The sequence below is a fragment of the Myxine glutinosa genome, chromosome 2 (assembly GCF_964187855.1).
Source record: "Myxine glutinosa chromosome 2, kmMyxGlut1.1, whole genome shotgun sequence".
Taxonomy (NCBI): domain Eukaryota; kingdom Metazoa; phylum Chordata; class Myxini; order Myxiniformes; family Myxinidae; genus Myxine; species Myxine glutinosa.
In genome coordinates, this window is record NC_136262.1 from 100,909,610 (window position 1) to 100,922,590 (window position 12,981).

Genomic DNA, 12,981 nt, shown 5'->3' on the forward strand with positions numbered 1-12,981 from the left:
GAGATCCTGTGTGGAGATGGGAGAAACTTCCAGAAGGACAACCATCACTGGAACACTCCACCGACCTGGGCTTTATGGCAGAGTGGCCAGACGGAAGCCTCTCCTCAGTGAAAGACACATGAAAGCCTGCTTGGAGTTTGCAAAAAAGCACCTAAAGGACTCTCAGACTGTGAGAAACAAGATTCTGTGGTCTGATGAAACCAAGATTGAACTGTTTGGCTTCCGTCATAGGTCACTCTATGTGACCTTCAGGTGGAGTTGCACCTATGGTGAAAATTTCCTGCCAATCGGACCAACGGTTGTAGAGAAAATCATATTTATTATGTGCGGACAAACAGACAGACAAGCAGACAGACAAGCAGACAGACAAACAGACAGACAAACAGACAGACAAACAGACAGACAAGCAGACAGACAAACAGACAGACAAACAGACAGACAAGCAGACAGACAAACAGACAGACAAACAAACGGACTCAAATGCAATACCCTCTCCTCAGGCGAGGGTAATAAAGTATCTTAATCCTTATGCAGGAAAGAAGTTACATTTTCCATCGACAGAGAGAAATGTTTCCCTGTCAATTCACTGGGTTTGTATTAAAAAAACAACCTAATTAAATTAGACTTGTTAATGAGCAGCCAGAAAAGCTTCATTTGCAGGAATCAAAACAATGTTGCAGATTTTCCTGGAAACAAATCCCCAAATACATTTTTTTCACAACACTTCGTAGAAACTGAATCCCACAGCACAAGCGAATAATTTTGTCTGTCCTGTTAACTCCAGCTCTGTTTACGTATGTTTCTGGCTAATTTGCTGAAGTGGTCTTTAATTATCTTATTACCTCCGACACCGAAGGTGGATGGAGGTTATGTGTTCACCACTGTCTGTCTGTTTGCTTGTGTTTGTCTGTTTGTTTGTGAACAAGATATCTCAAACAGTTGTGGACGGTTTCGGACGAAACGTGGTGGACAGGTTGGGTGTGTGACAAGGACGAAATGATTAGAATTTGGTGAAGATCCGGATTCGGATTCGGCTAGTGGAATCTTTTAAGTGATTCTTCACCATTGGGAGATAGGGTCAAAACGATACATAGCAGGATATCACAAAAAGTTGTGGACGAATTTGGACGAAATTTGGTGGACAGATTGGGTGTGTGACAATGACGAATTGGTTCGATTTTGGTGAAGATCTGAATATGGATTCGGATATGTTATTTATTTAATTTTTAAGTGATTCTTCACCATTGAGAGATCGGGTGAAGAGCGACATACAACATGATATTTTAAAAAGTTATGGACGAGTTATGACTAAACTTGGTGGATGAATTGATTAGGTGACAAGAACAAGCCGATTCGATTTTGGTTCAGGTCTGAATCCAGATCCGGCCTATCAGTGGGATAGAAAACATAAACTGTTCAGCCTGGCGGAGGTATGCTCTACCGAGTGCTGTTCTAGTTGCAATATTTTTTCATTGTTCATAATAAAGTGATTATACATTTCATAGATGTGGTGGTTGAAGTCCTTATTTGAAAATTAACCTGGAAGATGTCAGAAATAAATGTGATCATACTTTATATTTTTTGATAGGTGTATCGTATAGGGAGGGCTATATCCCAGTGTGAGGGTTCGGTTCCAGTTTCATATATATACAGTCACGTGAAAAATTAAGTACACCCCATGTAAAGTTTTGACTTTTTCAACATATTTCAACATACAGCTATTTGATCTTCATTTCAACAATATTGATAGATAAAGGTGATATAATATAACAAATATCATGAAACATTTACATTTTGTAGTCCATTGTATAATTTAAATAAACATAAATGCAAATTTCGCACGTGGAAAAACTAAGTACACCCTTGGCTCTAATAGGTGGTATTGCCCCCTTTGGCAGAAACAACCTCAAGTAGGCGTTTCTTATAACTGTCTACCAGTCTCTGACATCGACTGGGAGAATTTTTTGCCCACTCCTCCATGCAGAATTCTTTCAGCTGTGCGATGTTTGAGGGGTTCTTGCATGCACAGCTCGTTTCAAATCCCCCCCACAACATCTCGATGGGATTTAGATCCGGGCTTTGACTTGGCCATTCCAGAACCCTCCATTTCTTTCTTTTCAGCCATTCCTTGGTGGATTTATTGGTATGTTGAGGGTCATTGTCATGTTGCAAGGTCCACCTTCGGTTGAGCTTCAACTTCCCGACAGATGGCCTCACATTATGCTCAAGCACCCTCTGGTACAATGAAGAATTCATAGTGGATTCTATGATGGTGAGCTGCCCAGGCCCTGATGCAGCAAAGCTGCCCCAAACCATAATATTTCCACCACCATGCTTTACAGTTGGTATCAGGTTCTTGTGGTCAAATGCTGTCTTTGGTTTTCGCCAAACATGTCTTCTGGTACTGTGGCCAAATAGCTCTGCCTTTGACTCATCTGTCCAGAGCACATTGCTCCAGAAGTGCTGGTCTTTGCCTCAGTGTTCATTGGCAAACTTTAGTCTTGCCCTGATGTTCTTTCTGGACAGCAAAGGTTTCCTCCTGGCACACCTCCCATGTAGATCAAATTTGTGCAGCCTCTTTCTAATGGTAGACTCGTGCACTTTGACATCAACAGTGGCAAGAGCTATCTGTAGGTCACGTGATGACATTCTGTGGTTCTTAGAGACTTATTTCAGCATCTTGCGGTCTGCTCTCGGGCTGAACTTGCTGGCGCGGCCTGGCCTGAACAAGTTGGCAGTTGTTTGGAATCTTCTCCATTTGTAGATGATCTTCCGGACAGTCGAATGATTGATTTCAAATTGTTTGGAGATCTTTTTAAATCCCTTCCCAGACTCGTAGGCATCTATAACCTTCTTTCTGAAGGCCTCACAGAGCTCTTTTGATCTAGGCATGGTGATGCCACACACTTCAACAACAAAGAGCAAACCAAACTAAATGTCTGAGGTTTAAATAAGACAGGTTCCTCCAAGATCCTCTCTAACGATGTTCCAATCATTTGCACCTGAGCTGGTGCACATGATTCTAATTTTAGGCATTTGAAGTAGTGATAAATGTAGGGGTGTACTTACTTTTTCCACATGCGAAATTTGCATTATGTTTATTTAAATTATACAATGGACTCCAAAATGTAAATGTTTCATGATATTTGTTATATTATATCACCTTTATCTATCAATATTGTTGAAATGAAGATCAAATAGCTGTATGTTGAAATATGTTGAAAAAGTCAAAAATTTACATGGGGTGTACTTACTTTTTCACGTGACTGTATACATAGAATGCTATTACAAATTACAAGTCAAAATAAAATATGTCAATCCTCTGCATGAGCACCATATACATACATCATAGACTTGGGAGATAATCATAAATGAATATCCTACTGTTTGTTTGACTTCGATCCACCCATGAACTGCTGGACAGAATGAGTTGAAAACTGGTGGTTGTAGCTGGGCTACTGACGTGTTGATTTTAGACAGTAAAAGAGGAGGGGGGACATGGGGGGGGGGGGGGGGGACGAACGCCAATTTTCTCTATGTACATATGTATCATGTAGCATGACCTGGTAGAAGCCTGAATTGAAAGGTGTAATAAAATACACCATAGACATCATGGAGGTGAGTGAATTAACCGTTCTGTATAAGAATGGGGTCTTTGCTGGTATATGACAATAAACCGAGCTGAACTATCTTTACCATAATGTATATAGAAAGCACAAAGGGCACTGAAAAATTGTAATGTTATGCAGGTTGAGCTATTTATGTAAAGTGGGATAATAAAAGTTTCGAATTGTTGAGTCTTATCGACACAGGCAGAATAATGGCTAAATCTGGTGATACCAATAACAATGCACCCTTCCCCACCCACCTTCACCTGCTCGTCCTAAATCCAGAACTTACCGAGGCCTGAACACCTGATTATGCAGAAATGTTTCAAAAGCCTTCTGGAATGCTACTTGTTCTCGCTCTCGCTGCAGCTCGCGTTCTGACTTGGGACACGAGCAGCACACCTCTGAATTCACCCCACCAGGTCCTGATGAGTTAATCCTGCCACCTCCAGCTGCATCTGTTTTTAGAATCGTAGGACTTCTGGTGGGCATCTTGAGGTCTGTTCAAGTACATAGCATGGTGTTGTCAGGGGTTCTACCAGGCAGTTGGTCATCCTCAACATGTGCTTTTCAGTATAGTGTTAATTAATCAGAAAATCCTCTTAAGAACCTCACATGTTTATCAAATCGATGTTAAGGTGGTCAGAACGCAATTTTTTTACAATCCTATCAGGTGCTAAGTCTGGGATAAACCTTTGGATCCAGGTTTAGCAATAATAATATTTCAGAATTTCCATTTTACTTGGGATTCAAACAATAATTGCAAACTGCTGCATTACAAAAGTGATTCATAAAACTTGCTAAAAGAGGCGTTACAATTACAATTCGATAGAAACATTCACCGAATGCTGCGGTTCTTATTTGTGGACCAGGTTTGTGCTGTTAAAATATTCTCTACATTCGGAGTGTATTTTCACTTAAAATTACAACATGTGGAAGCACAAAAATCACTTTCACTTTTATAACGAGCTCTTCATATTCTTGCCCCAAATCCAGAACCATAATTCAAATAAAATATACTAACCTGCTGAAACGAGAATCCAACCACCGTTAACTAGGTTCAACTTAAACTATCGTAGTTACGACAAAACTTAGGTGTTGTATTTTTCAATTGTGAAATTGGAAAATAGGGAATATGTTAAGTGAAACAAATTTTCCTCTACCCATGCTTTATTTCTGTGATAGCCTGGTGTTGGCTTAGCGGTTAAGGTGCCGGCTTGGGATCCTAGGATCCTGGGTTTGAATCCCGGTTGATCGCTGAATTAACGCCAGGGGGTTGACTCAGCCCGTCATCCTTCAGAGGTCGGCAAATTGAGTACCAGTTCACTGGTAATTCCCTGTGTGTCGCAAGAGGCGAATGGGGGAAAATGGCCTCCAAAGGTGGTTCTTCATGTTATATTTCTGTGACCTCTGACCCATCATAACATTATGGAGTTTGACCCATCAAAAACAATCTTCCATTATTGCTTTTCCCAGTGTGCAGGTTATACGAATCAGTCAATGAAACACATTCAAACGTCCACACGTTTCTCAGTTTCATAGCACGTTGATCGTTTGGGGATGAGCCCACACTATTGACAGAGCGACGGTGCGTTTACTTCAAATCCTTCAAATCCAAAGTCGTAAATCCTTCAAAGCTAAAATTAATCCTGGACGTGTCGCTACTCCATCTCAGAGTGAGGAAATGAATTTTGATCATCCATGGGGACCCACGCCGGTGTGAGTGATGAAATAGGGATTTATCCACTCAACCATCGAGCCACACAGCCTGGTGCTGGCTTAGCGGTTGGGGTGCTGGCTTGGGATCCTAGGATCCTGGGTTCGAATCCCGGTCGATCGCTGAATTAACGCCAGGGGGTTTGACTCAGCCTGTCATCCTTCTGAGGTTGGCCAATTGAGTACCAGCTCACTGGTAATTCCCTGTGTGTCGCAAGAGGCGACTAACAGGGTTGGCGGCAGGAAGGGCATCCGACCATAAAACATTGCTTCAAAAAAAGGGGACCAAGGTGCCTGAAAAAGGCCAACCCCTGCTCTGTGGGGCAAAATGGCCTCCAAAGGTGGTATATATATATATATATATATATATATATATATATATATATATATATATATATATATATATACGAGTATATATATAGTCACGTGAAAAAGTAAGTTTTGTAAAGTTTTGACTTTTTCAACATATTTCAACATACAGCTATTTGATCTTCATTTCAACAATATTGATAGATAAAGGTGATATAATATAACAAATATCATGAAACATTTACATTTTGTAGTCCATTGTATAATTTAAATAAACATAAATGCAAATTTCGTATGTGAAAAAAGTAACTACACCCCTACATTTATCACTACTTCAAATACCTAAAATTAGAATCAGGTGCACCAGCTCAGGTGCAAATGTTTAGAACATCGTTAGACAGGATCTTGGAGGAATCTGTCTGTCTTATTTAAACCTCAGACATTTAGTTTGGTTTGCTCTTTGTGGTTGAAGTGTGCGGCGTCACCATGCCTAGATCAAAAGAGCTCTCTGAAGCCTTCAGAAAAAAGGTTATCGATGCCTACGGGTCTGGGAAGGGATTTAAAAAGATCTCCAAACAATTTGAAATCAATCATTCGACTGTCTGGAAGATCATCTACAAGTGGAGAAGATTCCAAACAACTGCCAACTTGTTCAGGCCAGGCTGCCCCAGCAAGTTCAGCCCGAGAGCAGACCGCAAGATGCTGATAGAAGTCTCCAAGAACCCCAGAATGTCATCACTGGACCTACAGGTAGCTCTTTCCACTGTTGATGTCAAAGTGCACGAGTCTGCCATTAGAAAGAGGCTGCACAAATTTGATCTACATGGGAGGTGTGCCAGGAGGAAACCTTTGCTGTCCAGAAGGAACATCAGGGCAAGACTAAAGTTTGCCAATGAACACCTGAGCAAAGACCAGCACTTCTGGAACAATGTGCTCTGGACAGATGAGTCAAAGGTAGAGCTATTTGGCCACAGTACCAGAAGACATGTTTGGGAAAAACCAAAGACAGCATTTGACCACAAGAACCTGATACTAACTGTAAAGCATGGTGGCGGAAATATTATGGTTTGGGACAGCTTTGCTGCATCAGGGCCTGGGCAGCTCACCATCATAGAATCCACTATGAATTCTTCGTTGTACCAGAGGGTGCTTGAGGATAATGTGAGGCCATCTGTCGGAAAGTTGAAGCTCAACCGAGGGTGGACCTTGCAACATGACAATGACCCTAAACATACCAGTAAATCCACCAAGGAATGGCTGAAAAGAAAGAAATGGAGGGTTCTGGAATGGCCAAGCCAAAGCCCGGATCTAAATCCCATTGAGATGTTGTGGGGGGATTTGAAACGAGCTGTGCATGCAAGAAACCCCTCAAACATCGCACAGCTGAAATAATTCTGCATGGAGGAGCGGGCAAAAATTTCTCCCAGTCGATGTCAGAGACTGGTAGACAGTTATATGAAATGCCTACTTGAGGTTGTTTCTGCCAAAGGGGGAAATACCACCTATTAGAGCCAAGGGTGTACTTACTTTTTCCACATACGAAATTTGCATTTATGTTTATTTAAATTATACAATGGACTACAAAATGTAAATGTTTCATGATATTTGTTATATTATATCACCTTTATCTATCAATATTGTTGAAATGAAGATCAAATAGCTGTATGTTGAAATATGTTGAAAAAGTCAAAACTTTACATGGGGTGTACTTACTTTTTCACATGACTGTATGTATATATATATATATATATACTTTAAAAAAAAATCTGTCTGCTTGCCTGACAGTCAAACAATTATTGAAAATCATGATTTATGGTGATCAATCAGGCCTCAATCTCCTAAATTGTGCAATGTCTTATTACAGTGCACAAGGGCGGTTGGTGTATAAGACTGCTTAAAGAGTGCTAAAACTTCTGCATTTTTTAACGATCTTTATAATCACCCTCTTATTAAAATTGAAGTACAGGAGGGCCATGCCGTTCATGGGTTTCCCCTTCGTGGATTCACTATCGTGATTACTTTATTGAGGCAAAGTTCATGAATTGCGTTCAATGCGCTCAAATAATCGTGGGTTGGCAAACTATTTTCCACATTTATTCACCTAATTAACATGGGCCGTCAAAACAATAACCTCCTCAATCACCCCCAACATCATCACCTCCATCAACTCATCCTCATCGTCACCATCATCAACATCACTATCACATTATTGGATGAAGTTTATCATCATTATTATTAAAGGTAAGTTTCATAATCTTAATAACTCAAGAAAATAAACTTTATTGAATGTTCCTAATACAGGAAAATAAGCCTGGCATTAGCCTAATGGTAAAGGTGGCTGGCTTAAGATTGTAGGGTCTTGAGTTTGATCCCCTGTCGTGCCGCGAAATAACACCAGGTAGGTTGACTCAGCCTGTCATCCGTCCAAGGTCGGCAAATTGAGCACCAGCTTACTGGAAACAAGAGGCACTGCATCAGCGACACAGCCACACTCCCAGCAATGATGTAACCAGCAGACACAGGCTGCACAGGAAATACTAATACAGGAAAATAATACTTTATTTTATGTTCTTATTACCTTCTTTATTCATAAAAAAAACAATGCACAAACATTTTAATTAAGGGTACAATTTGGACAAAAGTTGAAGTTGAAGTCCCTCACCTTATTTACCCCTTACCCCCTAAGTTTGCACATCGTGGATTTGTGGTTCACGGGATTTTAAAGAATGTAACCCCAGGAACGGCAAGGCCCTCCTGTATATACTTGAACACTGTATGGGATATCGTGTTCTATCAACTCGAGTTGTTGCTGCTTTAGTTGGTATTTATTAATGGTATGTGTATTTTATAATATTATTATATATATAATATATGTATATATATATTATTGTAATATCATATTTTAATATAAACAATATACATATATATATATTATAATTTTAATATAATATATTTATTATTATATCATAATATAATAATTATAATATAATAATTAATATATTTATGTATATATATCTGTAATAGTATATACAACAAAACAACAATAACAGGCATTTTAAAGGCCATTTTCCCTGCAAGAGCGGGGGTTAGCATTGCGGTCCCCATGACAATCTTCTCCATTTTGCCCTATTTTCTGCATCTCTCCTTGTTAACCCCCTTGCCCACATTTCTTCTTCCACCATCTTTAGCCAAGTCTTTCTCGGTCTTCCCCGTCCTCTACTTCCTTCTACATTCATTTCCATCACTCTTCTCAACCAGTCACTTTCATCCTTCCTCAACACATGACCAAACCATCTCAACCTGTTTCTCTTCACAGCATCCATCACAGGCTCTATTCTCATCATCTTTCGCAATTCATCATTTGTCTTCCTCTCCCTCAACGATACTGCGCACATCCACCGAACCATTCGCATTTACACCCTTTCCAGCCTTCGTTGCTGCTCCACGTTCATTACCCATGTCTCGCTCCCATAAATCATAACACTTCTCACACATGCAGCATACACCTTTCCCTTCAGTTTCAACGACACTCCCCTCCTCATCAGCATGCCACTCAGTTCCCGAAACATCTTGGCACATCTCACTCCAGCAACCGTTGCCGAGTCTGATCCACCTTCTCCATTCAGCATGTCTCCGAGGTAACAGAATGTTTTCACACCTTCCAGCTTCACGCCATCTCCAAGATCCAACTCAACCTTTCCTCCACCTGCAGCTCCCTCTGTGCACACCTCACATTTGAATGTAGCTGCCACACTGGTTAATGACCCTCTCAGACCACTACATTTTTGATGAACCCACTCAGCGCACATTGTACATTGAATGGAGTTCACTCCGACACCCTTCCTGCACACAGCACACGGCCACCCAGTTCTTTCCACCTCACCACATGCTTTACCACTTGCCATCACCTTCGTCTTTCCGATATTCACCTTCAGACCTTTTGTCTCCATACATTCCTTCCACTTGTTCATCTTTTCCTTCAGTCCATCCATACTTTCCGCAATCTACACCAGATCATCTGCATACAACAACTCCCACGGTAAACCCTCCTTTACGTTCTGAGCCAGCACCTCCATCACAGCTTCAAATAGTAGTGGACTTAGTACCGACCCCTGATGCACTCCCACCTTCACCTCAAACTCACCACTGTTCCCGTCCTTCGTCCTTACAGCTGTGCGCGCTCTTTTGTACATTGCCATCACTACTCTGATCAACCATTCCTCCACTCCTAACTTTCTCAATGCCCATGTCAATACTTTGTGTGGAACCCTATCGAATGCTTTCTCCAGATAAACAAACCCAAGAAACAACTTCTTCCTCTTCTCCATGCACTTCTCCTGAAACTGCCTCACGATAAAGAGCACATGCCGCACACTTCAACAACAAAGAGCAAACCAAACTAAATGTCTGAGGTTTAAATAAGACAGGTTCCTCCAAGATCCTCTCTTACGATGTTCTAATCATTTGCACCTGAGCTGGTGCACCTGATTCTAATTTTAGGTATTTGAAGTAGTGATAAATGTCGGGGTGTACTTACTTTTTCCACATGCGAAATTTGCATTTATGTTTATTTAAATTATACAATGGACTACAAAATGTAAATGTTTCATGATATTTGTTATATTATATCACCTTTATCTATCAATATTGTTGAAATGAAGATCAAATAGCTGTATTTTGAAATATGTTGAAAATGTCAAAACTTTACATGGGGTGTACTTACTTTTTCACGTGACTGTATACATATCGTTCTCTCTCGTTCTCTCTCTCTCTCTCTCTCTCTCTCTCTCTCTCTCTCTCTCTCTCTCTCTCTCTCTCTCTCTTCTCTCTCTCTCTCTGCCTCTCGTTCTCTCTCTCTGCCTCTCGTTCCATCTCCGTCTCTGTCTATCTGTCTCTGTCTGTCTGTCTCTGTCTGTCTGTGTCTGTATGTATGTCTGTCTGTCTGTCTCTGTCTGTCTGTCTCTCTCAAGAAGGAAACATTGCTTCGTCACATTCATTCCCACAGCAGTCAGCATACCTTACTCAATATTTGGTTGTGAAAATTAATTGTCATCTTTTAAGCCCGAAGGCATTCGACCATGATCTAGCAGACATACTTTGTCTTTGTCTTCCAAACATGAAGAGTAACGTAGTGCTCACCACGCAGACAGTAGTCGAGTGTGTACAGCTCTGCGTCCTCAGCTTGGCGATGCCAGCGGATGTGGTAGTGTGTGACATTACCATTTGAGTTCAGAGGAGCCTTCCACTTCACCGTGAGGTTTGAGGAAAATTGGGAAGTCAACACCACATCTCTAGGTATCGTGGGGGCTGTGGGAGTGTGAAATGCACAGTAAAATACAGGCCAATAAGGAATGCACAAGAACTTCTATATTCATGAACATTTAATTATTTCCAATTTTGAGTCTGCTTCAGCACAATAATTTTTATCACATCATGATAGCACACCTCATTATATTACTCGGGTAAAGTCAGGCAAGCAAGACAAGTCCCACAAGTGTTGTTCTTCAGTGCCAAAATTGGTGACTCGAGGCTCATTTTACAAAGGCCCAATGAAGTCCACTTCAGAGTAGTGTTAGTCAGGCATTTGAACAACTTTATTGGCAATAGTGAAAATAAATAAAACACTTCATAATGTCACGATCATCAACCTTACATCATCTCACATGGCAGATTAATTAGATAATACTCGACAAGGAAAATGTGATTGCTAACATCGGACCTTGCAAAATGGAGAAACACCAAGAGTTTGAATTGAATGAAAGATAGGTGGCAGGCTTTACAAGTCTGAGGACACAAATGGACCTGGTTTGGGAATAACGGTAGATATGTTTACCTGGTTTTGGGACTTGCCTGCTTTCGGAATTACCTGGTGTGCATTTGTCCCCTCGAATTTTCAAACGGCTGTTTTATTTGGATTTGACTCTGCCATAGATAAAAACCCAGGAGTACACCACTACAGAACTGAGATACCCTATAGCATCACAACAATGGTGTCAAATTTGGTTTCATACTTGTTATTGAGTAATTAAACATGTATCGAAGCAGCTTATGTTTAATCACTGGTGTTCTGCAAATGGCTAGAATTACCACTGGCATTAGTGCGAATGAAGAGAACGTTGCTCTTTGCTCCATGTCCAAGGTGTTCGTTCAGCATATACGCCCGGACAAACACTGCGTACTGTGTCCATGGCTTGAGGCCACGGAGCATGGCACTTGGCAGCGCACCAGAAGCTCTTGCTTTGTAGGACTTGTGAGTTTCAATGTCTATCACGGTCCAGCTGTTAAACCCACAGACATCTTGCCCATCAAGCTCTGTCACATTCTTGTGCGGTCTGCAGGACACGGTGAGTGCAAAGACTTGTTAGTACTTAGGCATCTCTCAACACTTATGATCTCTTCGTTTCTTTTTGAACTTTGACCCTTACTCATCATCACCAAATATTGGCAATTTTTAAACTACTGTAACCCCTATACAATAGAAATAGGCAGAGGATGGCTGTCATTTGGACTGACAAAAACTATCAATTGTTATCGTCCCTCTCCGTCTCCCTGGTAGGGTTCTAAACATCCCATCCTAAACCTCACCCTGTCACATCCCATCCCAAACCTCACCATCTTGCATCCCATCCCATACCTCACCCTGTCACATCCCATCCTAAACTTCACCCTCTTGCATCCCGTCCCAAACGTCTCTCCCTGGTACTATGTCGTAAACCATGGTTAACTAGAGAGTTCATAGAACATGATACCCCATGCATACATCCTTAAAACATTACATTTCCTGTTTGGAACGTTTTTCAACTTTGTTTGACTGCTAGGCAGGCAGACAGAGTAAAAGTATTATCTCATTCCTCTCTGTGTATGCTCCATCGGGGAGAATGCAGAGCCAAAGCTCAGTACAACGAGAAATTGTCTTCCTATTCATGTTCTGATTCATGTTCAAAACAAGTCAGGAGACGACGATGGTTCACGAGCGAGCGGTATTCAATGACAAAGGACGGACTATAACCGAAACAGGCCCGGACAGGCCAGGCCCGGAAATGTCAAAACGAAGGTTACTGACCTTGAAATGAGATAGAAAATGATGTATAATCAGTTATGAGGTTAGTTAGCTACACAATACCGAAAATTCGGTGAAAAATGAAATGAAAAAAAAAAAGGAAAAAAAAAGGAAAAAAATAATGAAAAATGAAAAATCGAGCTCCGTGGGGCTAGACACATGACATTGGCCAAACCAAATATCGAAACCCCTGTCAGATTCCACCAAACTCCTCGGAGAAGTTGTAGCTTGAACTCGATTACCCCCCTAAAAAGACATCTTTTTCGGGCGTCGCTCCGCCCACAATGG

General features: G+C 41.1%; 1 protein-coding gene across 1 annotated transcript in view; it reads right to left on the reverse strand.

The window, feature by feature from the left end:
• LOC137422330 (insulin receptor-like) overlaps positions 1-12,981 on the reverse strand; it is a 174,535-nt gene that overhangs the window by 85,512 nt on the left and 76,042 nt on the right. Inside the window, exons 8-10 of the mRNA XM_078771363.1 lie at positions 11,721-11,965; positions 10,773-10,940; positions 3,901-4,108 (exon numbers count right to left, since the gene is read on the reverse strand). Of these exons, the coding sequence (XP_078627489.1) occupies positions 3,901-4,108; positions 10,773-10,940; positions 11,721-11,965 (621 nt within the window). The remainder of the gene's footprint in view (positions 1-3,900; positions 4,109-10,772; positions 10,941-11,720; positions 11,966-12,981) is intronic.